The sequence below is a fragment of the Pristis pectinata genome, chromosome 23, assembly GCF_009764475.1.
Source record: "Pristis pectinata isolate sPriPec2 chromosome 23, sPriPec2.1.pri, whole genome shotgun sequence".
NCBI classification, from domain to species: domain Eukaryota; kingdom Metazoa; phylum Chordata; class Chondrichthyes; order Rhinopristiformes; family Pristidae; genus Pristis; species Pristis pectinata.
In genome coordinates this window covers 5897478-5924956 of record NC_067427.1, presented here as the reverse complement: position 1 = coordinate 5924956, position 27479 = coordinate 5897478, and the positions used below count along the sequence as shown (strand labels likewise).

The 27479-nt window shown below is 37.7% G+C and overlaps 1 protein-coding gene across 8 annotated transcripts in view; it reads right to left on the bottom strand.

Moving 5' to 3' along the window:
- gapvd1 (GTPase activating protein and VPS9 domains 1) overlaps positions 1 to 27479 on the bottom strand; it is a 92022-nt gene that overhangs the window by 21984 nt on the left and 42559 nt on the right. For 4 of the 8 annotated variants that reach the window (XM_052036831.1, XM_052036835.1, XM_052036833.1 and 1 more), the window contains 11 exons: positions 26980 to 27137; positions 21869 to 21998; positions 20774 to 20899; positions 17872 to 18045; positions 13686 to 13826; positions 11881 to 12015; positions 11572 to 11691; positions 11010 to 11084; positions 7019 to 7374; positions 6377 to 6464; positions 5487 to 5597 (listed from right to left, as the gene is read on the bottom strand). In XM_052036831.1, the coding sequence (XP_051892791.1) occupies positions 5487 to 5597; positions 6377 to 6464; positions 7019 to 7374; positions 11010 to 11084; positions 11572 to 11691; positions 11881 to 12015; positions 13686 to 13826; positions 17872 to 18045; positions 20774 to 20899; positions 21869 to 21998; positions 26980 to 27137 (1614 nt within the window). The remainder of the gene's footprint in view (positions 1 to 5486; positions 5598 to 6376; positions 6465 to 7018; positions 7375 to 11009; positions 11085 to 11571; positions 11692 to 11880; positions 12016 to 13685; positions 13827 to 17871; positions 18046 to 20773; positions 20900 to 21868; positions 21999 to 26979; positions 27138 to 27479) is intronic. The other 4 variants (XM_052036837.1, XM_052036834.1, XM_052036836.1 and 1 more) reach the window with 2 other exon arrangements.

Genomic DNA, 27479 nt, shown 5'->3' with positions numbered 1-27479 from the left:
TCAGTGTAAAATGCTTTCCTGAAATCAAGGTACACAACGTTTAATTTCTTGCCCTCATCCATTAATTGTAAACTCCTTAAAGAAAATCAATAAATTACTTGAGAACAGACTGAAACCACCTCAAGCTGATTCTTTCTTCTACTGCACTTTTAACCAATTTCCTCTCAACTCGGGTAAGAAGGTGCAGGTCTATAGTTTCAGTTTGACGCAAGTGCTAACAATAGGAATAACACTTGTTCTGGTGCAGAACACGAGGCCAGTGAGTTCTGGAAAATGTTGAAGGGAAACACCAGTAAATTCCTTGAGAACTATCGGAGAGGGCTGAAGCCTCATTGCACTCAAGCTACTGCATCGTCCTCAATGTATCCTGCCACAAGAATTAAGATTCAGAGGCTACCTTCATCATTTACCATTTACTTCATCAGCTACAGCTCATGACAGAGACTGAATACCTTCCCTACTTTTCTATTCTTAGTCACTGCAGTTATCATTCCTCTGGAACCCATTTAATTCAATGTCACTACACATATGGTGAAAACTACAAATGCTGTTTCCTCTACTGAAAATACAATTGCTGGCCATGACTACAACATTCAGCTCACATGTGAATGATGGACATGGTGCGAGAAAACCAATGCAATTGTACTCCTTACTGGAGTCAAATCTGCAGGTACATCTTAGAGGAAAACAAAACCAAAATACATCCCCACTACTGAAAGAAAAATTAATATAATATTTACAATAATTCTGAATATGGCTATGTTTTGAATCATTTCCACCATAATCTAAATCCCAACTCTGCTTTATCTTTTTTTAAACTATATTTCCATGCTATTAGTTTCATTTTCATTGTTAGAACTACACCAGACATCCCTCTCATTTAAACATAAAATTCTGTGACTATCTGCTTACAAAGTGGTATAACTGCAATTAATTCTCCTGTATAACCTTTGCTAATTTAAAAAAAGGCCAAGTATTTATTGCCATCAGTCCAGATTCTTCAAAGAAGTGTGTTGGGCCGAAAATTAAAAGATGTTCCATCCTTGTAAAAAAAGACAGCTAAGTGTGGGACCCCTGGACAGTAAGACTTGGAAATTAATAACATGGAAACAAGGAAATGGCAAATAATTTACACAAATACTTGCATCATGGTAGAGGACACTGCAAATATCTCAAAAGGTTGGAAGAACTTATAACGACGCCATCACGAGAGACAAAGTATCAGAAAAACTTTTGGGACTGAAGGCAGACAAGTCACCCAGACCCAATGGACTGCATCCAAGGAAAAGGCTTCAGAGATTTATAGAGTCATTGGTTTGAAGTTTTTCAAAACTTGGAGTTCCAACAAGGTACCAGTGAGTTAGAAAACTGCAAATGGGACACCTTTGTTCAAGGAGAGAGGGAGACAAGAGGCAGGACTTGATAGGCCAATGAGTTTACCATCTGTTGTAGGGAAGGTGATGGAGTATATAATCAAGTAGTAGCAGCTGATTATTTGGAAAAACTTCATGCAATCAAACTATCAATTTTTTTTTATATCTAAGGGAAATCATTTGACTGGAATTTAAGGATATAACAAGTAGTCAATTGAGGGAATCTATAGTGTAGTGTATTTGGATTTCGAGATGGGCCTTTGGTGTACACAAAGGCTACTGTACAAGAGCTTGTAATATTGAGGGAAAGGCATTAATGTGGATTGAAGACTGGTTATCACATAGAAAGCAGAGTCAGAATAAATGGGTTATTTTCAGATTGTAAAGGCATAACTACTGGAGTGCTGGATCAACCCTTGGCTTTCAATTATCTATTATCTGTATTAATAACATGGAGAAGGCAGTGGAGTGTAAGGTCTTCATGTTTGCTGATGACATAAAGCAGGGCGGAAGGGCATGCTGCGACAAGGAAATGTGGATTCTGCGAGAGAATATAGATAAGTTGAGTGAGTGGACAACAACTTGGCAAATGAAAGTTAATGTGGGGAAGTGTAAGGTCATGCACTTTGTCGGAGGAATCAAAAGGCAGACTATCATCTGAGTGGAGAGACTGCAAATGAGAGTATAGAGGAATGTAGATGTTCATACATGAAACTAAAAGTTAGCATGCATTTGCAGTGTGTAATTAAGACGGCAAATGTCACATTGGCCTTCACTGCTAGAAGTGTTGGTGAGGCCACAACTGGAGTAGTGTATATGGTATTGGTTGCCTTATTTAAGGAATACTTGCATTAGAGGCAGTCCACAGAGTCGCTAGGCCAATTCCTGGGGTGAGACAGTTGTTCTATCATGAATGCTAATAATGGTAAACCTGTATTCTTTGGACTTTAAAAGAACAAGAAGTGATCTTATTGAAATATACAAGATCCTAACAAGACAGCATAGGCATCGAGATGTTTCCAGTAGTGGAGAGTCTCGAAACAAGGGGACATCATTTAAACTGGGGGGTGTAGAGCTTCTTCTCACTGAGGGTGGTAAATCTCTGGAATACTCTCCACCAGAGGATCATGAAGGCTAGATCACTGGAGGGATTTAAAGAGTGGATAAATATTTTGAAAAAAACCCAGGGAACTGAAGGCTATGGGGAAACTGGTCCAGAAGTTAATTGAAGACCTGAGGCAGATCAGCCATGACCATATTGAACGGCAGGTTAAGCTTAGAGGCCAGGAGGTCTACCCCAGCTCCTATTTTCCTGTGTTCATGCCAATCCCTCTGTTGCTGAATTTCTATTGTCATCCCTTGTTCTCCACATCAATCTGTATGCAGGTGAGAACAAATGCCAGATGCCATCAACTTCTATGATTTAAAAATGACTAACTTCTCCTCCCCTCAGAAACTCTGGTTACCAAATACCAATGGACCCATAATAATAAAATTAGAGTGCAACCTCTCATCGATACTAATTCCAGAACCCATTGACAGAAAATAGAATTTGCTTTTTTTCCAGTCAGTTTAGAATCATGGTCTTGTTAATGATTCAATTAATTTTGCTGATACTTGTCTTAGTTGTTATCAAAGGTTGCAAAGAACAGTATTTCCCTCCTTTTGAAATAGAAGTTATTGCCATGTACTTAATACCTGTCATTTTTAAAATTTACATTTAAATGCCAAGGACCTTTTGCCTCAGTAGAAAACCTCATTATTCAACTTGCTCAGTTCATGAATCAGCAAAACCTAAACAGAATTTGTATGATTTAATCCCAAATTTAGACGTTTTGGAATTTTTGGGACATCAACAGACATCAAAATTTGGTCAGGTTTATTTTCAAGATCTATCACTTGGCTTACGTGCACACAGGCTGTAGCCATCGCGCTCTTCTCAGTCCCCAACCACTTCTGTCAGATGATTTTTCAGGAGTTGGGCTGTCCTGGGGTATCTGGGAATTGCTAGCAAGCCTACTGCCAGAACAGCCATGATGAGGCAGAAGGATGGGTCTCATGGGATGTCAAGGACAGCAAGTGCTTGTGGGCAGGACAGATTCACTCCCCAGGCCACTTGTGCACCACGGCAGACCGGGAATTCAGGAAGCCATTTGCAAGGTCAAAATTTAACAACTGGGAACTCTGCCGAAAGCTGGAAATTTCTCATCCAAGAACAACCAAAGCAGCGATTACATGGAACCAACATCAACTTGCACTTCATCCCGACTTCAACATTCCTCCATCATTGCAGATCAACAACTTGAAACGTTCCACCCAACACCCTGGAAGTAACTTCATCACATGGGCTGTAGCAGTTCAAGACAGCAGCTCACTAGTACCCTACAGAACTCAACCAGGGATGGATGGGCAATAAACGATGGCCTTGCCAATAACACAAATCAAGAGAGTGTGAGAGCGGGAGACAGCGCAAGAATGAAGAGAAAAAGGTGCTACATAAAAGCACACTAGAACAGCAGTAATATTTTGGAAATATTCAGTTTCAAAAGAAATAAAGGACTCAATTTCTGGTGAGGCCATACATAGTAAAGCTTTGTAGATAATTGACCATCAATGAGAGGATTTATGCTATCTGTGAGCCAATTACATTTATATGATCTTGTATTCAGAAGAATAGAAATTGTAAACTGGAAAATACGACTATAACTATTTTATACACTTACATTTCTTTCCTCTTGCGAAAGCAGCAGATATTGACTCTAGAAGCAACTTTTAACTGAAGCTCGACCCAATATTACCAGACACGTTTACTTTGAGCTACACTGAGGTTTGCCTCTTTACTCGCTTGTGATTTCCAGAAATGGAAGAGAACATTCAAGAGCACAAACCATAGCTAATGTAAGCCCCTCTGCTTCCCTGGCTTGTGGACATTGAAACATCATTCCCTGCATCATCCAGTCAAGATTAGTTTAATCCAGGGATTGGACATTAGCACTAAACCATACAACTAGCACATACAATGTGTGAGATCAATTCAACAAGTGAATCTACAGGGAATCTTGCCAGTGGGACATATTTCAAAGACTTTTATCCTAACACCAATTTTCTGAATCAATTGGTTAATTGATTAAATGTCCCAGTACGTACACCTATACAATTATTAATTCTCCAATGATGATACATCATTTAACACAAAGAAAGGAATTAGATCATCAGTGCCCAAAGAATTCGATTATTCAAACCCGAGTTGCTTCTCCAATGAGCAAGATCACATTATAGTGCAACTGAGAGGGCAGAAATCTTCAAGTGAAAATTCAGTCTTTCACTCCATTAAAATGGACTGAAAAGATTCTTAGATATTTTTGTGACCAAGCATTTCTAACTTCTCCAGTTGACGATTTAAGTATGAATCAGATACCTCCTTCAGAGTCTGCCCTAGTTTTGTCTTAATTTCACCTGGGCTCTCAAACTTTCTCCCTTTTAAATACAAAAAGGAGAGAAATCCTATTATTCATTGACTTACTCTTTTAAACTTTAGAGAACAAGTAACATCCAGTTTAAATTATAACAAAAAGATATGAGATAAAAAGATATGCGATGCACTAGTAACAAACAAAGGGTGAGCAAAGCAACAAATTGATTGCACCAAGTGAAGCTTCATCTAAGACGAAATTAATCAATAGTGCTGCAGAGGACTGGAAAAGGTTAGGAAAGTGGCAGAGAGAGAAGAATAGCAGGTTAGAAAAAGCACCAAGAATCGCTGAAAGAGCAGAGACACAGGCAAGACATCTACAACTTGTCTTGTAATTGGATCCTTGGGTACACTGGCTAATGACCAACTGCACAGTGTGATCATTGTGGTTGATCCTATTAGAATTAACCTTCCAAACTACAGGTATATGTTAGATTAAGTTTAGCAACTACAGTGCAAAGGCACTTTGGAATTATAGATACAGGCTACATACTTGTATTACATTGTTAGTGATTTCCATGCATTTGGAATATTTATCTTCTAAAAAAAATTATAATGCTCTGATAATTTGTTGTTTTATTTTAATTTAAGCTATTCCTGTTTCATGCAGGTGTTATTCATTTTTGTAGTCCCTCATTCACCATTCTTTATGTAAGGTAGGATCAGCCAACCTTGCATGGCCTGAAACCTTTCCTGTGCACCATCTTCTCTGTCTTTTTCTTGTTTATCTTTCTTCCTGAAGGAAATGGGAGCTAAAGAGAAAATATACCACATTACAAAAACAAAGCAACTTCTTCACACACAGGATGAAGAAATTCATGGCGTTAACCAAAACCTTGAGGAAGTGTACCTGACAACAATGAAGGTTTTAATATCAGATAACATCTTTCCATTCCATTATACCAGTTACAATGAAAATATTCAGCTGCATCCCTACCTAAAACTAGTTGAAAATCAACTGGGTATAGATGTCACCACAGTTATTTTAGTAAAATCTATTTCTCAATGGTGATCTGTCAGCATATTTTTGTTAATTCAAAATAAATTTCCAATGGCAAATATTTGTAACTAACACCAAGGATAACTATTCTTTTTAAAGTAAGCGAAGCTGCAAGACATTAAGTGTTTTTTTTGTATACGAACCCCATGAGTAACGTGGGATTAGGGGGAAGTACTGAATTTTGGGAAGAGACAAGGAAATTGACCGGAAATAAATCAGTTCTAAAATTCTTGAGGAATTCCTAGACTGTTGACTTCTAACATGCTAAAGTAGTTGACAAGCAGTAAAACAAGGAATGCAAACAAGCAGCCTTTTCATTTTCACAGGTAAGAGTCAATCAAATCAAATGCACTGAGCTGCCACAGGCAAATGCACAAGAAAGTTACACAGATATAGTTAAGCTAGGAAAAGATAACCTTGTTTCAAGGTACTGACGAATTCCAGTAAAAGATCTCTGATCCAGTTAGATTATAAAACCATTTGATCAATCATTTCATGTTCTGTGTTGCAAATCATAATCCTAAGACTGACCTTTAGGAATAGCAGACACAAATCGCTTCTTCCACCAGGATTTGCTACGATCCGATTTCTCATCATCACTGTCCTTTCTATCCTCTCCCTGTGCAAAAGAGATATAATGGGGATCTTGAAGCATACTTATCAGGCAAAATGATTTGAAGGACATAACACTGCAAGGTATATTCAAAATTTTTACATCTCAAATTCAAGTCTTTAGTTTAACAATAGGACTTCATAATAACCGTTGCATTGTATGCTGCAAATTATTGGTCTCAGGTAACTTGCTTTTCTTCTGAATTGTAATACGCTTCTCTTGTGATTAAGCAATTTCCACATCCTCCCCCATGGGTAAACATGTCAAATATGAAATCAGTCTTGCACTTTAGTGCAAAGGCTGGTTTGATTTCACGTACAAATGGGAACTAGGAATTTTAACCAGAATTTCTGGATGTTTGCTATTTAACTTCATTCCAGAATTTTTAAAAATTAGTTATTTACGTCCACTGAGAAAGATCTGCGTTTATATACTGCCTTTAAACGCAGTGAATTTATTGCTCATCTTGTCAACAGCAAGTAAACCAATTGAACTCACCCCCAGTTAGAATGAGATTTTAAAATAACATGGGAAACCTGTGCACTAAGACTAGACCTTACCAGGGAGTCTTTGCTTGGAGATGAAGTTGGTCCACAGATTCCAGTCACTGCCCCTGATGCAAATAGCTCTTCATTTGCTGCCCTTCTGCTACCTGGAATATTCCACCCAGGATCACTCATTGGTCTTCGAGATGCCAAAACAACATCAGAGCTCCTGCTGCGTACTAGCCTTTCTGGAAAGGAATGGCGCTGTTTAAGCAGCTCGGCTTCAGTTTGGCAGCAAATGTGTGACCCAAACGGTGGCAATCGGGCATCACTGCCCCCTATAGCACCTTCTAATATCGGAGGATCCGGTGGTGGGTGTGATGGTCTTGCATAGTGCACTTTAGGCCTGACTATTGATGGTATGGTTGAAGCTGTGAACAGTGGGAATGAATGAAAAACATGGATTATGGCATGCAGACACATCTGTGCAGATTACCTCTGACAAAATATCAAGAGCAACTGGGAGAATCAGATCCACCATTTGTAATATCAGAATGTACAAATGTTGTTAATCCTTGCTGGGATGCAGAGAGAAACTTTTCAAAACCTCTAAACCTATAACATTGAATTTCCTGGTTTTTGGAAGGTGTGCTTCATGGAATCCCAGAAAATTTGGAGCTACCCAATCGTTGTAGTCTCCTACTCTCTATGGCTCAGTGAAATGTTTAATCTTCAAGGATCTGTCCAACCACCTTGTGAAAATTACTAATAAACCTAATGCCAACACACTTTCAGGCAGTACCATGCGCATTACAATTTGCCGTACAAAATGAATTGCTGTTGTTTTGCTTTTAATTTGCAAATTGCCATAAATCTTTCCCTTCCAGCTCCAGATCCATGAGCTACAGAAAAAAAATTCTGTCAAAAACTTGCAAATAGTAAGACCAGTTCTATCAAACCTTCCTTTAAATCCACTTCACACAAATCATAAAACCAATTTCCCAAATCTCTCCATTCAACTTCTTCGTTCATCCACGTTCTGTCAAACCGCCACCGCACCCTTTCCAAGACCGTGAAATCCTTCCAGATGACAAGAATGGGCCAGAATACTGCAGTTTAGACATGTAAACATTTAAAGGTTTTATGCCATTTCCTTATTTTTGTATTCCATGCATTTAGTTACACAAACAAAAACAATTTGCACTAAGTATTTAATGGCATCAGCCCTCCCCAGACCTTGCCCCTTTTGAAGACATGGTTCAGTTTGCATTACCTCCCCCCATTCTGTCGACCAAAATGGATTAATTCACATTTTGGTTAAATTTAATTTGCTCTGTATCTGCCCATTTCACCCGTCTTAGTCCTCCCAACATCCATTATTTTTCTCCTCATCATTTCTACAGTTGAGTTTGTGTTACCTATAAATGTTGAAATTGCGGCCTGTATACAACAGTGAGCAATAGCCTGGTGTTCATGTACGAGGGATGTCACTGCATAATCACTTCCAGGGAAAAAACAACCTTGCACCACAGCCTTCTTTCTTTTTAACCCTATGCATTTTGCAATTACTTACAATGTTTATATGGTATAATAAAATACATTTCTAAAATTCTTCTAAGCATCAACAACTTCACCCACATAAACCTGCTCCATTAATTCCATTTATTTTCTTTCGATTTATCTCCTAGTTTTGTTGGATAAGCCACACCTGTTATGAGAAGTTCAATACCCCTTTTTTGAGCTACGGCTTGTAAAGCTGGAGCTAAATCTATGCTTTTGTAACTTGAAGCTTGCTTGGTAGCATAGCAGAAAAGAAACTTTATATAGTCTGTAGTATTCAGTGAAATATCTAGAAGCATAAATTTAATTAGTCGTAAGATCATGATCAAAGCAACCATCTGTGTAAAACAAAAACCCATTTACAATACAGATAAATCATTCAGAAGTTTAAATGATTTTTAAAAAAAATTTGTTCACACAAAACTGAATGGGAGGGATCTGAAGCCCAAGGCTTCAGAGAACAAGGCAACAGATTTGCAGCAAAAAAAAATCAAACTTCATGCTAATAGACTTTAAAAGGAAAACAAGCACAGAAATATAGACGAGCAACAATTATCTGATACTTTAGTGTTTTGAAACTAGGTGGAGATTGAAAAGAGCCCCAAGTGTCCATTCATCTTCCATCATATTCCTTTACAAGCCTTTATTTCCATCATCCATAATACTAGAATCACTATATTGCGGCTATGCTTGAGGCTAAGGTTCCCAGAAGTACAATGCTTGCAGTGGATATCCCACATGGAGGGAGAGAACTAGAGTGTTGAAACCATCAGTATACTGTGACACAGTGGTTGCCAATTGGTAACCCGGAGGCCTGGATTAACGATCTGGAGGTACAAATTCAAATCCTATCACCCCAACAAGGAATTAAAATTGAGTTAACTAATTAACCTCAAATTTAAATTTTCAGAATCAGATTTATTTTCACTTACATATGTCGTGAAACGTGTTGTTTTGCAGCAGCAGTACAGTGCAAGCAGAAAACAACATAAAAGTTACCATAAATTACAAGATTAAATAGTGCAAAAGAGAAATAATGAGGTAGTGTTCACAGACATAACAAGTGTTGGCCTTGCCATTGACATCTACAGTAAAGACAGGAGGTAAATGCCAAAGCCCTGAGAAAACAACTGCATCAAAAGAGGCTGCAGAGGGTTGTAGGCTCAGCCAGCTCCATCATGGGCGCAACCCTACCCACCATTGAGGACATCTTCAAGAGGCAGTGCTTCAGGGCAGCAGCATCCAGCATTAAGGATCCTCACCATCCAGGACATGCCCTCTTCTCATTACTACCTCTGGGGAGGAGGTACAGGAGCCTGAAGACCCACACTCAATGTTTTAGGAGTAGCTCCTTCCCCTCCGCCATCAGATTTCTGAATGGTCCATGAACTCATGAATACTACCTTGTTACTTCTCTTTTGCACAGTTTTTGTAACTTATAGTAATTTTTAAACTCTTGCACTGTACTGTTGCCACAAAACAACAAATTTCACGACATACAAGTCAGTGATAATAAACCTGATTCTCATTAACCCGATTCTGATTCTTGGTCAACGTATTATGAGAAGTTCTGATTTTGGTGAAGACACACCAAATAACTGATCTGATACCCAAGTTTAAGCATTTCAACCACAAGGATGTTTTAATTTGTGATCTTAATTCTGATCCATCATAGTGCAAACATTGACATAAGTGTATACTAAATTTCAATCATAAACACTACAAAGGAATAAAATTCACTATTAATTCCTTTACAAAGAACATAATTATTGCACAGAATGAACAGCACTGGCAGCAATATAGGTAAATTATGTCAGTAATTTCAAAAGGAAGCTAAATAATTTGTAAAAAGACAAGTGTGAGACACAAAGGACATAACTAGATGGACCATAATATTCTCTTCCAGTCCTCTACATTCCTATCCACAGAACAAAATAACTCCATCTTTATTCCCTGACTTTTAGTCTAACTATATTGTAATCTAATTCAGGCAACTTTCTCTATTATTTGTAGATAGGCCAAGTAATAGCAGCACCTTGGGGAGCTCAGATTCTCCATATCACAAGTTGTCAATCTCAATTAGGTCATTAAGAAAGGCACCAAGTGAAAACAAAGTGATTCCCATGAGGCAGGAAATAAAGTGAATTAGGAAATTCACTAGGGGCGTTTCAACTACACCTTCAGCTGTCATAGGAAGTATTGGGGAAGCTCAAGAGGGAAAATGGTGCAAGGATATCTAAATGGAGAAACGCAAAACATAATAAATTACAACTTCACTTCCTCAAACACTTTATAATTTTCTCACTTCTCAATTTGACCTCAATGGAATTATTAAATTGTGGGAATTCTGGAGAGAAAGAAGAATGAAGAGAAAGGAAAATGCAACAATAAAACCCTCAATTTATAAATAGGTGCATCTTGTTGCAAGTTAACCCTGTTCCTTTCTGGAAGTCACTGCTGTTAGTCCTAAACCACAAAAGGTGGGCTTTAGAAAGTTTTAACCTACCATCTGAAGACAGCGGATCAAACATTGCAAGCAATGTGTCTGTCTGGGAAAGTGAAGAAGTCATCTGATGTCCAACTGTAACACACAAAAGAAAAAATATGCAGTCAAACTTGCACAATTGGATAGGTTACATATTTAGAAGTATAATGAACTCGCGTCAGTTACAGAACAGACTGCAGATAAAAATGAGCTTTGTTTGTGGACGTTCAAATAAGAATTTCAACTACAAAACCAAATTCTGGTCTGGTTACGGTGTGGTGCAGCACCAGCATGTGCATATTTCAATGCTCATAAAGCTTACAGTCCCTGAACTACCAGTGCTAGTACTCCAAATTAGCAATGGAAACTCAATTCCAGGCAGCATAACTCAGGCACACCTAACCGAACAGAACTTGCTCAACTAGATGGGAGAGTCGGCAGGAAGAATATATTAAAATACAAATCTGTTAAAAATCTGAATGCATTGGAAATTAAACCTCGCATTTTACTTTTGCACTATAAAAGGCCTGATCTCTATTATTCCAAATACTTGTGTTGGCTTAGTTAAAACAGCATTACTTACCTTGCACAATTTCCTCCACATCAGGACTTGTTACAGAATCCTTTCCTCCAAAATCAGAGCTGCATTCTGATCGTATATCCTCCACCTTGTTGGGTATGTCTTCTGAGGTAACACTGATGCCTGTAAAATAGTGTAAAAAGTCTAAAAGGTATTAATTCTTAAATCTAAGTATTATGATTAGACTTCAATGAAGAAAACGTTTCATTAGAAGCTGCAACAGTTTTCATGAGGAGGGACCATTTCAAACTTCTGCATGATATTTACTCACATACCGAAAACAAGTGACCACAAAATGCTACTATCCCGTACCTGATACAACACTGAGTCCAGGAGTACTGGGCCTTGAGCTCACTTCTCTCACATCTGTATCATCAGATGTGCTCCCAAGTCCAGAGCAACTTTCCAGCTCCTGCAGTCGTTCCTCCTGCTTCAGATCTGTAGCTTCTGAAAAATAGTTCCCAGGAGTATTTCTACATTAACTATGATATCATTTCTCAAATAGATCAAGACTCCATAACTGAGCAATTAAAAAAGGAAAATAGTTTAGCTTCATCTCTTCCCCCAGTCCATCGAGATGAAGATATGCAGATAGGAAGAATAAAAAAAAAATTGAATATTATTTAAACTTAAGCAAATTACAGAATACTGTTGTACTTAAGGATCTGGATATCCTTGTACATGACAAAGTTATAATCCTGGGACGAGTAATTAGGAGGACAAAAAGAATGTTGAGCTTTGCTGCAAGAACGATGGAGTACATTGGTTGTTTCCTGGGATGAAGGAATGATCTTATGAGGAATGCTGAGTGGCTGGGACAAGATACTACAGTTTAGAAGAATGAAAGGTAATCTTTTGAAACAACAGATTCTGAAAAGCTTAGACAGGTAAATGCTACAAGGATATTTCCCTTTGAGTTGAAATCTGGAACCAAAGTTTCAGAATAAATAGCTGATTCCTGACCAAATAGCACCTTTAGGCTCACAATTACTTTCATAACCATTTTGCGTTCTATATTCCAAATACTGTTTCTTCCCTCCCTATCCCCCTCGACCTATCAACAACTGGATGAAAACAGCACAAGCAGCTGCTCTGGCATTTTTGGACATGAATGTACTCATCAGGACGAAGATGAAAAGAAACTTATTCAAAGGATCATGAAATTTTGGAATTTTCTACCCTAGAGAGCCGTGAAGGTTGAATCATTTAATACATTCAAAGTTGAAATTGATAGATTGCTGAACTATGAAGGAAACGATGATGGCAATGAGGCAGGAAAACGATCTGCACCCGAAGCCCGACTGAACGGCGAACATGCCTCCACTGGTTGCGTAGCCTATTTCTGTTCCTATGTTGTTTTATGTTAAACTATTGTGAAAGTTTAAGTATCTAGAGAAAAGGCCAAGAGATATTAACTGCAAATAACTGACTCCAAATGCTGTATATGTCCCCATATTACACATACCATGCCTCAAGTGCTTGTGTTCATTACTCTGACCTTTAAGGCTCATAATTACTATCATATACATAATTTAAATTTTGCATTCTATTTTCCAAATACCCTATTTATTCCCTCCCTACCCCCCCTTGACCTATCAACACCTGGATAAAAACGGCACAAGCATCTGCTCTGGCATCTTTTAGACATGAACATCTGTGGTTATAAATGTGCCAGATCTGTTTCTCTCACAATGTAGTGTACTGAAGCCAAATGAATTTAGATTAACAACAGCAAACAGCCACCTTGTATTCAAACCAATTTTATTATACAATAACTTGGTCCAAAATTCTATGGGATGCTTACATCTTCCACATCGTCAGCTTTGTACATGGTACACCCAACTTCAGGCAATTTCAACATCAAAAAGAACGCAAAACTCAACTCAAGAAAGGGCTTGACCCCACAAACTCGAAGGAACGGTCAATTCATAAGCAAAAATAAATAATTAGATTCTCAAATCAAAAGACTAAGAATAAAGGCTAATTCTTAATGGCAATTGGAGTGCATTACTAACTTTGTGACTACTTTCTTTTTAAGAAAATATTTATTAGATGTATGTTTTTGAAGTACTTTTAGTAATGTTTGAAAAATAAATTTATCAGCATGACATACGCACCCGAGTCGCTTGGCAGAACTTCCACACTCCAGGCCTCACTGGTCGTTCTCAGAGATTGTGACCCAGTGCAGGGATCTAGTAGCACTGAACTTGAACCTGGTAATCCTAGCAAACTACCCAGCATACTCTCTGCTGCTGCACCTAGTTCAAAATTAAATATTTATTAGCTCGTACCATTCAGCAGCACTTTTACTTAAAATAATACATTGAAGCAGTGTTGAATCATCTTTAAGAAAAAGGAAATATTGAATTAGATAGCTTCAGCAGCAATTTTATTGGCTTCTGAAGTCCCTCTTTCAAACTGCAGCATTGCAATCTCTAGAAAAAGTACGTTACATCTTTAAGTATAATTAACAGCATTAACAATCATCAACATACTATAACATCTAATTTAGAAATCTGAAGCATTTTTCATTTAGACCACAGGCAGCTGCTACATAAACTGTTGACCATCACAAGTACCCATACTAAGTTAAAAACAGTGCCCATACCCAACAGCCTGGAAATGAATTAAGGCATGTTTTGTAATCTGGGGTCATTTTTGTTTTACAGAAATAATTTGGTGAAAGAGAAACAGGTCATTATTTATTAACCAGCACTGAGATAGGACAAATCTAAACAAGTAAGACGTCAGATTCTTTTAAAACACAGTACAATTTTCTTTTTCATAAAAATATAAAGAAATCAGAGGGCATGGATGATTTCAACAAACGAACACTAAGATTCAGCTATTCCTGAATGAGAGCAACTCAGAACAACTTTAATATCATTGTTTCACTTGTACACTAAGATAAATGAACAGCAGAAAAGTACTGAAAACATACAGGGCAAAACCATGCCTTACACAAGTCAGTGGCCACAATGCAAGTATACAAACTTCAACTTCTAGCACCAATCTCAGCCCCTGCATCAAAGCCCTTTGGCACTGAACCAATGATAAGATACTGTAATGTCATCTTTAAAAATATAATCAGGTTTATTAAGTTGAAAACAAATACTCACATAAACCATAATTGGAAAATATAAATATACCATCTGCTGAAAAGTAACGACTGAACAATTCATTTTCATGTGTATAAACAAAGTTGAATTATGAAATGAGCATCTTGAATATCAGGTTCAATATTCATCGAGTACAGGTATTTAAATGATCAAAAATAAAAATGTTGGGAAAAAGTTTGTCTAATTTAGTTTGCAATGAGAGCCAAACCACAGACAATGCTAGCTGGTTTAGTCTCCTGATTAAATTCATGGGTGCTTAAGACTATTTTAGTTTGAAGCTTTATTGGATGCTAGATTTTAAAAGGGCAAATCTAAGCTGACGCAGAATTTTGCATGCATCTTGAATCACAGAAAGCACAAGCAACAGCTTTTAAAACAATATTTACTCTTGGAATGTTATTAAAAGATCTGCTTTCAGCATCTTGAGCAATATTTTCAGGTCACCAGAAACACTCCCAATTTAAAGCTTACTGAAGACAAATACAGGTATATGATTAAATGAGAGGCACAACAAGATCTGAAACAATTAGAATTTATGCCTCATTATCATGGTAATCTTATCACTGGGATAATGAGGTATTAATGGAGATTTAATGTGCATCTCATAATGCTATCCCTTAGAGAAACACATAAGGAAATTGCTGCAAATTCAGTTAATGATATAAGCATCCCAAAACACATAATCTAAAAGCATGAAAAATTCTGGATGCAAATGAGAAAGAACCAAGGTCAATCACACTGCTGGGATTCAGCAAATGACAGTTGTATTTAATATAATGCGTTTTTTTTAAGAAGTTCATGTTTGTCAACAGTAATAAAAGTTTTCAGTGAAATGTGTTATTAGAAGCAATGTTGATGATTTAGAATTGTGTAGCTTTCTTTCATTTTGAAGTACTATAGTGGTTCAGCTGCAGAACATGTCAGTGTTTCAATCCAGTATGCCACAAGTGGCAAGAAACACCTATGATTCTTCCTGTAGAGCATTACTGGGTGACAGGTAAGCAGCATCTTTAGAGAAAAATAAATCTGTCATCTGATGCATCCCTCCAGGCTACTTTTCAGGAATCTGATAGCGACTAGGTCATATGGGAGTGGGAAGAATTAAATATAGGGTTGCATCATACTGAATTTATACTGAACTCTGTTCTCTTTCCACAAGTTATATTATGTTTGAATTAAACATAAGGGAAGGAAAAAGCATGTTACAGCGAATGAATTACTTTTAATTTAAATTGAAAGAAAATGCAACTTTGACACAGCAAGGTCCCACAAACAGCAATGAGATGACCACCAGATAATCTGTTTGTTTTTGGTGACATTGATCAGGACACAGAGGAGAGATATCCACAGCTATTATAAAAATAATTCTGCAAGATCCTGTATATCCTATTAAGGGGAAATATAGGAGTTGAACGTATCATCTGAAAGATACCTCAGATAGCATTCCCTCTACATTTTGTGACTGTCAATGTTTCAGGTCGAGTCCCTGACTCAGGACAGAGGGAAATGAAAAGATTGCCAGTGCATACATAGCATGTAGGAGGATTGGGACAGGGGCTGGTAGGTGATAGGTGGAACCAGATGAAGAGGGGATGATGGGCAGATGGAACCAGGTGGGGAAGGGGGAGGGGATGGGAAAGGTGAATAAAGGGAACAAGAAACTAGGTGGATGGGTGAGTGTGTGTGTGAGAGAAGAACATCAGCCATGTGGGCTACCTGTAGTATGAAAAATCAATGTTCATACCATTGCAAGTTACCCAGGCAGAATATGAAATGTTGTTCTTCCAATTTGTGATTGGCCTGTCTGTAAGCAATGGAAGAGACCGAGGACAGACAGGTCGGTGTGGAAGGAGAGGTAAAATATGTTGTTCTTCCCACACCCTCCCCAGCTAATCACCTTGTTTCTTTCCCCTCCTCCACCCTATCATGCAGTCCACTGGTTCCCCGCCCCCCACTGTTCCCATCTGCCCATCCCACCTCCCTAATTTGATTCCATGCTCCACCTTCCTCTATCAGATCCCACCATCTGCAGCCCTTTGTCACCTCTGCCTATCTCCCAGTCTCTGTCACTATTTCCACCATGCCCTCCACCTGTGTATCCCCTCCTCACCTGGTTCTACCTATCGCTTGTTAGCTCTTGCTCCACTGCATCTCCTCACTTTTTTTTAAAAACATACTGGCCATCTCCCCTCTATCTTTCAGTCCAGATGAAGGGTCTTGACCCATAGCGTTGACTGTCCATTTCCCTCCACAGATGCTGCCCAACCTGCCTGCCAACTTCCTCCAGCATCTTGTTTGTTGCTCCAGATTCCAACATCTGTAAGTCTCTTATCTCCATTGGAAAATGGCATCCAGGTATCACATTCAATCAAGAAAGTAGTTGTAAATAATATTCTTTTGGCTGTTTCAGGATACTTCAAGCTTAGCAAAGACCACAAAAAAACCCAGAAAATACTGGAAACATATTCCCTTCGTTCCATAGATCCCTACCCCAGCCTCTCTGCATCTAAAAGCTAATTTGCTTTTTCTCCCCCCTCCTTTCTTTCCCGGTTCCAAGGAGGGGTCTTCGACCTGAAACATGAACTCCATTCTCCTTTCACAAATGCTGCTTGACCTGTTGAGTGCTTCTAGCACTTTAAAAATTTATTACAGATTTCCAGCATCTTTTTGTTTTGATTTTCATTTACCAAAGCCCATATTTGTTTTGCTATGAGTAATTGTGCTGAAGTTATTCAGCAAAATTACTTTATCAAATTCATAACCAGCAAAACATGACAATTCCCATATTTCCTAGTAAACCTGCAGAACAATTAGAAGTAAACTAAAATGAAAGAATCTTTCTAAGACCATTCTGTTGAACATAATTGCTTTCATTACAGGCAACATTTTGGTGGGCAGCAGAAGTGTTTCTGTTAATCACTTGATATTTATCACACACTAGACTGGAAAATTTACCACACCTCTTTATTAAGAGGACAAGCATATTTAACACAATGAATGTTATGTTTTTTCTACAGCAAATTGAAAACACAATTACCATACTAAAGCATTTAGCTTACCAGGATATGCAACGCCATGCCTTAGCAATGTTTTAGAAGCATTTGTCATACATTAGAATCCTGAATCAAAATACTTATATAAGTGCTGAAATACTAATATATGCACCATCAACTTAATTATTTACCTGCAATATCTTGTAGTCTATCTTCATCAATGTTTGGATCAAAATCACTTCCCAGGACATCTGTGCTCCAAGTCTCACTCACAGTTTCCGAAATGTCCCTGTCATCTGTCAGCCCCATCATGTCTCTAATTTCAAATTTACGGAGTTTGTCATCCAGATTGTCTTGGGTGGTGGCTAAAATAGAATAAAGAAATATTATTAATTCTTGCTGGAGGTTTTAGTTAATAAGTTAAAATATGCTCTGCTCTGAACAAAAAAAGTTATGGAGCTAAAACTGTTGTTTACTATCTAGTAAACCTGCAATTGGATATTCTCAAAGCACCTTGCCAAGTGTAGAAACAGAAATTTGGCTCAGTGGTACGTTTGAGGACAATAAGATGGAAGCATGTTGTAATAAATATGGAATTTCATACAATCTGAGATATGGCATTTCATTATGACGTAGCCATTTGTAAGTGTCCTTTTCACAAAACTATACACCATGCAACTCAAAAATCATGTTTTCTAGACTACAATCTCCAACATCCTTGTTTATGAAAGCCAATTTCACTCCCCCAACCCAATTTGTTACTGAAGCAATGTTGCTGAAAATGAGCAAAGTGCACCCTACAGTGTGGGTGTCACTTAATTGCAGAACTAAGTTCCCTTTAAAAAAGGAAAATTAGATTTAAGTGACAATGGACCATTCATATTTGGACAATGTCATTTGAATATTACAAGTTCACATACTTGTTTTGCTCCTGCATTTTGTCTTCTGAAGTTCAAATGTAAACAAGAAATTTTCATGATCATTTAATTTTGTGGATGGTAAAACAGTACTGTCGGTAATGAACCCTTTCTGGTTTACTTGAGTCAGAGATCAGTATTCATCATTTTTGGGGTACTGGTAGTTATAAATTCTGCAGCAGCAAATCACCACAGTTTTGGAACAGACAACAATAACAGTTACAACTGCAGCAAGTGTGAAGGGTTCTAAAAGTTCAAAGAATAGCATTTTTAAAAAAATGTTGAGAATCAACTTATCGAAGAAGAACTGCTGGGTACAGAACTGTGTTCAGACAGAATTTGTCTCTCACTAACTGAACTTAACAGAAAAGAAATGAGGGACCATGCCCTAAGGCAAGTTCATCAGAACTCTGAAGCCAAATACATGGCTAGCTCATGCACCGTAATTAAGACTGCTTCAAATTTATTTCTCACCTCTACACTCTATACGAAAGTAAAATAGATTAAATGTTCCTTGCTTAAAAAAGGCTGAAGACTACAATGAAAGCTTGAAAAGATCAATGATGTAGCTTTACAGCCCCCAGGCATTAAACTTTTCTCTTGTACTGGCACTATTTCATCATTTGTTCACAGAATGCAAGCTTTGCTGGCAACCCAATATTTATTATTCACTCCTTACTGCCACTGAATTGGAGGACGTAGTTAAGTGTCAACCACATCAATGGGTCTGAAGTCACACACAGGCCGGCCTGGAAAGGGTGGCCCATTTCTTTCCAAGTGACATTAGCGAACCACATGGGTATTTACAACAATCCAGTAGTTTCATGGTTACTGCTTCTGAAATAAGTTTTAATTCCAGATTAATTTAAATAACCAAATTTAAATTATTCAGCTGCCATGGTAGAATTCAAACTAGTGCCGCTGGGTCATTGGTGCACGTCTCTCACTGGTAATTTTGTAACTTGACCACTACGACACCTTGCCCCTCATATTGATGCATGAATCTGTTACACTGAGTATCATACTAAGAAATCACACTTGTGAATGTCAATGCAACCTTCAACTTTACTCCAATGAAAACAGAACGTGGGCACTCGCTGCTTCTAATTAACAGAAATCAAGTAATCACCACAACAGCAGATGGCCAATAGTGCAAACAAGCATTTGAGTTTGCCTTTTAAGCTTTGTCTCACAAATCATGTGTCATGAAAGACAAGTCTGTAGCCTTAAGAACTGGTTCAGCAAGAAGCCATAAGCAAATACAAAATTAGACCCAGAAGTCAAGCACTTCCCCTCCTGCACTACAGTTAGCAATGGCTTTACGGCGTATACCTTCGACACACATAGAAATTGACAGCATCTTTAGCTCCATCTTGCATACCTAAACCAGACTTGATGAACAGGTATTGGTAAACCATTCATATCTAACTATTGGGATCAACCAACTCTGCAATACCATCACTGGGCATCATCGGCACAATACATGCCACAAAGGACACCAGGGAGGAAAACACTCACACTACCCAGAGTACAAAATTCTTATTAGTATATATTGAGGAAACAGCCCAAGTGGCAGAACATGTTAGGCAATTTTGGAATTGCATCAATTCCAGCCTCCTCAGTAACTACCTACTTCCTGACCAAAAAAAATCAATTATCTTAACTAATAAATCTCAAAACAACTCCATCACGTTTCATTCTCCATTAGCTGAATATGATTCCACCACTAAAACAATAAATCTACTTCTAAATAGAGTGCTGATCAGCTAAATAGGAGTGAAAAGAAACCCTAACCTACCTGAAGAAATAACAAAGGAATCCAGTCTCTCAAAAGAAATCTGGAATATCCTGAAAAAAACCATCAATCCCAATTAAAAGAGAGATGGAAAGTGCTGCACAAACCAGAAATCTGTATGTCACATGTTAGTCTAAATCGTACCATGATCTAATTAAGGGTATGAATTAATTTAAAATGCAGGAAGGAGCGGAGAAAAGCATTAGTTATCATTGATGAGCAGGGTTCCTTCCAGAAGTTCTTACTGGAGCAACGCACAAGTTAACTAGAATCTAGATGTAGTGAATGCATTCAGTGGCTTGCTTGGAAACAGTCCTTAAAAAGAAAATCTTCCACTGGTTGAACTTTCAAGCAACATGACTGGCTTTCTATTTTGCTGACCTTGTTCATGTTCTAACAGTTGCAAAGCTTCAACACCATTACTTCCAGAGGGTCCTGCTCCAAGTTCAGAGACTGATTCTCCTTCCAGGTCCAGTGAGGACACAGAGTTTGAACGGTTTGAAGGTCCTATTAGAAATACAAATTAAATTAATTAAATGAATTAAATAAACAGGCAAACAAAATAAAAGACAGGAACATCCTGAATGGATTTCATATCCTGCTACCCCGTAACACACATTTTGCTGAACTCACCTTCAAAGTCGGTTTCTTTTTAAACTCCCTTCCATGTCAAGATTCACTAACTAGATTAATCCAGCTGATAAAATCTCAGAACTAATAGACTTACTGAATTGATTACAGTACTACTGGCAACAGTAGCCACTTTTTTCTGGTGTAACAATATACAGGTTATTATAAAGAACTGATGACTTTCTGATTGGCAACATTTTGAGTGCTAATCATTCATCAGTACTCCAAGATTCAGGTTAAATACTGTTTAACCCAGTTCATTTTTTTTAAAATCAGAATGACCGTAACATAGGGATGGCATCACTATTAAAATCTGAGTTTTAAATACCAAAGAATTTAATCAGTAAATTCTCTTATAATCCACAATTCTACATGTTATCCCCCCATATCCCCTTAACACAATAACAAAAACCCCTCAGCGCTTCAGAGTAGTTCATACAAAACGTACACCAAGCCAGGAAGGGACAGGTTGGGAGAGGCGACCTGCAGCTTAGCAAATGAATGGGTTATTTCCCAAGGAGATTTTGTGAAGAATTAGTAGCTTGGAAAGGAGAAACATTTTACAGAAACAATAAGAGCCTCAGAATCTGATGTGTCATAAGTGGAGCAAAAGGTGATGATGGACAAAAAAAAACAAATTCAAAAGGAAAGAAGAATTTATTGGAAGGCAAGAATCTAGATTGGAGGAGGTTTCCGTGATGGGCTGAAGTGAGACCGCACAAGATTTAAAGACAAAAGCTGAGATTTTAAGTGCAAAGCATTAGGGTACTGGGAATGAAATCAAGTCATGAAGACTGGGGCAAGGACTACATGCAACTTAATGCTCGCCCGTAGGAAAAGCTTCACCTTCTGATATTCCCTCCATATTATCGCTGCATAGAGAAAAGCGCAGAGTTTTATCTGGTTTGCCATGGAGTTTTCCATCCTCTACAGGTACTTCGCCCTGCCCACTCTCGGCGAGCTGCATGCTCAACACCTGATCAAAGTAGAGAAAGTAGTCAAAACACATTTAAACAGCCTACAACTTGGAAGGACTAATCTATATTTGGTAAAAATCTATGCTAATCCAAATGGTGTTTAATTATCATCAAACAATTCAAATATTTCAGCATAAAATCTACAATTTCCTATGTAGTTTACATTACCATATTTTTAAGCACAGTACATAATTTCAAATTCTCATTATACTTCTGTTTATGAATTTAATAATAATTGTACTAAGCATATAATTGATCAAATGTAAATCCATTTATTTTGCTACAGTATGCAGTGAAGTTTCTGGATTGGGATTACACTGCTGGTTCAACACTGCTCCTTAACCAGATGAAACACATGTGCAAGTGCATGGAGTTCCGCTCTTTGGTATTTTTAATTGCCAATACTGGAACCAAATTGTAGCAGTGATCAATAGATTGAAAACCTCTGCTCAAACCCTCATGAATTCAGTTGCATTATTCACCACCCAGTGCATAACAATACAGGTTGTTGCCACAAAAATATGCAAACCACTGCACCAATCCATCATTCCAACTCATGCCATAATTGGTTGATACAAGTTTAATAGTTTATTAGTAGGTGCACAGGGTTTAAGGTTGTAAGCACATTGCTGGAGCTACACAATAAGTTTAATTCTGTACCTTGATGAAAAGCCCTGAACAGCAAGATGGAAAATTTTGCCCTTCCCAATAAAGAACTGCCAAGACTTCAAGTGCCAAAAGGGTGCCTTCAGTATCACATGAGTAAGATTTTAACTCTCGCTAAAATTGCTCAAACATCCAAGGGCCACATAGTATTTAACTTGGAGACATAAGAGAATGCAGATACTGCAATCTAGAACAAAAAAAAGAATGAGCTGCTGGAAGAACTTAGTGGGTCAGGCAACATCTGAGAAGAGAAATGGACCTTCAATGTTTTGGGTCGAGACCCTTTATCTGTGCAGAGGAACAGCAGAACTAGGAGTAGGTAGAAGCCATTCATCCCCCACGTTGCCCCAGCTGCTTTGACATACAACTTCATGGCTGATCTTCAAACTTAAAACACCATTTTCCTGACCTATCCCCATATCCCTCAATTCCTTTTATGCCCAGAAATCAATCTTGGTTTTAAATCTAACCAAAGACTGAGCCTCTTCAACTCTGAGGTAAAGAATTCCAAAGATTCACCAATCCTGGAACAGAGACTTTCCTCATTTCAATCCTAAATGGCTTCCCCATATTTTGAGTTCCTAACCCCTAGTTCTCAAGTCCACAGCCAGGTGAAACATCAAGCCCTCTTAAATCTTGTACATCTCAATGAAAATAAAGGTCTTCGTCTGAAATAATGAGCCTTTGGTCAATCCTCGTCTCTTCAGCAAATATATCCCTTTTTTTGTACGCAGACAAAAATTCTGCACAATACTCCAGGTGTGGTCTCACCAAGGCCCTTCATAATTTTAGTAAGTGATCCTAATAACCAAATTGCCTTGCAAATAAAAGACAATATACTACTTGCCTCCTAACTACCTGCATGTTGGCTTTCAGTAATTTGTGTACAAGGAAAACCAAGTCTCATTGAAATTCAACATTTCCCAATCCCTCACCATTTAAAATACTCAGCATTTCTATTTTTTCCTACCATAGTGGATAACCACACACCTTTTCCACATTGTACTCCATCTGCAATGTTGTTGCCCACTTGTTCAGCTTGTCTACATCCCCTTGAAGCTTCATTGCATCTCCATTACAACTCACTTGGTTTCATGTCATCAGTAAACTTAAAGATATTACATTGGGTCCACTTGGGCAAATCACTGATTATAGACTGTGAATACGTGTATTTCATTGGATAGGAAATGCAATAGGATGGTCCACAGATGTGAAAGACTCAAGTTTAATCTTTGTGCCCATAATAAATTTGTGAACATGACTGGATTGCCAGCTGAAAACTAAATGCCAAATCTTTGGATATTTTATTTAGCACACAGATATTTTACCTGTTTGATGCAGTTACCCTTATACTATTGGCCATTTTATCCATACAATTAAAAAACAAACAGTAGCACTGCTACTAAAACAATTTAAACAACTAAAATAGATAGACTAGAATTTTTCAGTCCAATTCCTTTCAGCAATTCTTGAATTCCTTCTTCATCACAATCCAAATTCAGTTGCAGTTGGTAAAAAGGCAGGTTGATAAAATGGCCACCAGGTGGTGCAAATCTCTTTGCTTCAGCTCACGAGTTAATTTTTTTTCTGCATTAATCAATGTGCATTTGTCACTAGTTTTTTTTCATTGGATGAACCAAGAAGCATGCTTTGGTTCTATAGCGAAAGACCAAACTGCTGAATTCTAAACTACAATGACAGCATTTGTAGGGCATGAGAACACAGCACTACAGTTCTGGGTAAAAGACGTTATACAAGTAATTGAGTTAAAGAAAGTCGCTGTAGTAGTAATCTCATAGGAAATACATGAACAATTAGTTTTCATATGATTTTGGAAATTAATTTGCATCATATGACCTATTAAAATTAATGATCAAGAAATATCAGCAAAAATTCAAATTGTTCTAACGAATTGTTTTTCAATGATGCAACAAGATACCAAACAACCCTTCCACCCCCAAATGAACAAAAAAGTTTTTGTGCCTCTTGCCAAAAGAGCACAGAGTACTACAGATCTGTAGTTTATGGATTAAGTGAAGTAGTTGTGCTTCTTGTTTTTTTTAAAAAATGCGTTCTGTAAAAACGAAGTGGTGGGAGGTGGAATGGGGACAGCCTCCAAAAAATGACTTTTTAACAATTAAATCTTGTCAAGTTCAAGATCAACCACCAAAATAATTCTGGCTGCATGACTAATTGCATGTAAAGTTTTGGGACATGCACAATTTCTTTTAAAAATCAGCAAACTTTGGTAGTGGTTATATTAACAGCATCATTTATACTGAGTGTAGAAATCTCAGTCACCTACTCAGAGTTTTCTGCATTCACTGACAAGTCAGACAAGGAACCAGCACCCAATTATTACTCACTGGGTGAACTGCTTAAACACAAACAATTCTGGGACTCCTTTATAATTTCATCTACCAGAGCTTAGCAATGATGGTGATAACTCATTATAAAGGAAAAAAAGTAGCACTGAAGGAAAATTTAATATTTTCCTTGAAACTTCAGATGTGATACCATAGGTATTATGTGGAACACTGGTCTATTGCAGTCATGTATGAATGGTTATCTCAGTAGCTTCACATCACGTCCTAAATAATAGTAACTCCAGTCTCAAAGCTCAGATAATGCACCTTCATCTTTTCAGTTCTCAGAAGGTAATTAATAACTTATACCTATGTGCAATTGCTTAATAAGCTGGAGTTCACCACAATGTCAATTGAACTAAATGAATTAGCAATTCTAATGCCAAAATACATCTGATTTTTGTAGTAATTTCACCAGTAATAAAGCTTCATTCATTTGTTATGCCAAGAGTCTGATGCCAAACCTCCTCAGAATTTCTAATTCAAAATTTCTTTAAATCTCAGAAGCCTTTGAACTATTTCACAGAACATTCCATTCTGAATCCACCTTCCTGAGGCTAATCCATATGGTAAACACGTGGATAAAGTTTCCCTCTTGTAAAAAGAAGATAATTTGAAAGTGCTATCCAATCTGGTTGAAATTTACCACTGAAGATTGCTTCAATCATCTTACAATTTTTAGTGGTGATATTTCAGCAAAGAAAATTTATATGAATGGACAAAACAATTAACATGGATGGTATGAAATTGAAAAAGGAGTACAATTTTGCAAAGACTAATTATAAGCCAAGGTTTGGGAAATTTTTAAGTCAGCAAAGGATGGTTAAAAAAAATTTTCAAGAGGAAACTACAGCACAAGAATAAACCAGCAAATAATGTAAAAACAGACAGAGCTTCTCCATGTATAAAAGTAAACTAAAGTAGCAAAAGTAAGTCCCCTGGAGGAACAAACTGGGGAAGTAATAAAAGGAAATAGATAAATCAGAGATCCTCACTAATTACTTTAGATCAGTCCTCAAGGTTAAAGACACCAAATACATCTGGAGCAATAGGGAGCGAGGCTTTTAAAAACAAATCTCTACCACTTGGAGATCAAGTACTGACCAAACTAATGGGGCAAAAGGCTGACAAGTCTGACAGGTGATAGCATGCATCATAGGGGCTTAAAGGAAGTGGCTGCAAAGTGGCTGTAATTATTTATCAAAATTCCCTCAATTCTTGAGGTTTCAGATGATTGGAAAATGTGGCAAACATTCAAGAAAGGAGAGATTCAAAACAGGTGGCCTAATGTAGGTCTTTGGGAAAATGCTGCAATCCATCATTAAGGAGATACCAGTGGAATATTTGGAAAATAACATCAAGCACGGTTTTACAAAAGGGAAATTTTTTTGAATTGAGGAGCAAGCTCAAGTGGTCAGCTGGCCTTCTCCTGGTCCTGTTCTTTTTGTTCTAATATTACTAGCCATAGAAACATTTTCTGTAAAACAAAATAAGCAACTTTCAGACACTAACAAAGAAAGGATTCCAAAATACTGAGATGAGCCATGATACAAGATTAGAAGTGACTCCAAAGAGAGATTTGGAAAACATGTTTTGATGAATTGTTTGTAGGAAGAACAGTTAACAGAGTGACAGCCAAAAAAGTATGGAGAGTAGGTTGTAAATCTAGTCCACAAATCAGAATTGATCCTTCTAAAGTTTTTGAACCCTTATGAATACATTTAAAAATCAGTCATGTGCATCTCAAACCATTAGCTGGGGTGGAATGCTGATGAGCGATTGGGGTGGTGGGTAGATTCTTCAATCGTTAATGCTCTTTTTTAAATTATGTAAAATAGTTGCTGGTTGTTTCACAATGCTGGCCCATGACCCACTAATTTCATCTGTTAAAAAAAAGGCAGTTCTTGGAACACAAAGTTCTTATGATCTGCATAGCTTAGGACTGTACCTCATTTTCAGACATCATCCCTGGTGTCATCTGTGAAGCAATGCCCAGTGAAATGACCAATACTTCTTCAGGCTGCACCTCCTGCAAGGTCTCTTGTATTGCATTTTCATGTTCCAAGTGTTCCTTTGCTTCGTTTGTCCGCGTTCTATTTCTTCCAGCTGCAAAACATCAATTTACTTTTCAATTTTATTTCAATTTCCTGGGTTGCAGACAGATTTAATTGAAATAAATTGCACCTAAAAACATCTCAATCTTGTGCACAAGGAAAGGCAAGCATGAAAACCCACTAGGTCAATACCATTGCAGATAGTTACCGACCTTGTCCAAGTAAACTATAATTCCACAATTGTTGGGCATGAGCCTAGACATTGCAAGGACTGCAATAAGGTAAAGACCTTCCTCAGCTTTAGGTCCAGGGCAGCTAAGAACGAGCAATAAATTCCTTCATTAGCTGCAGCATAAAAACAGACTGAAGTCTAAGACTGTAAAAGGGTTTGACG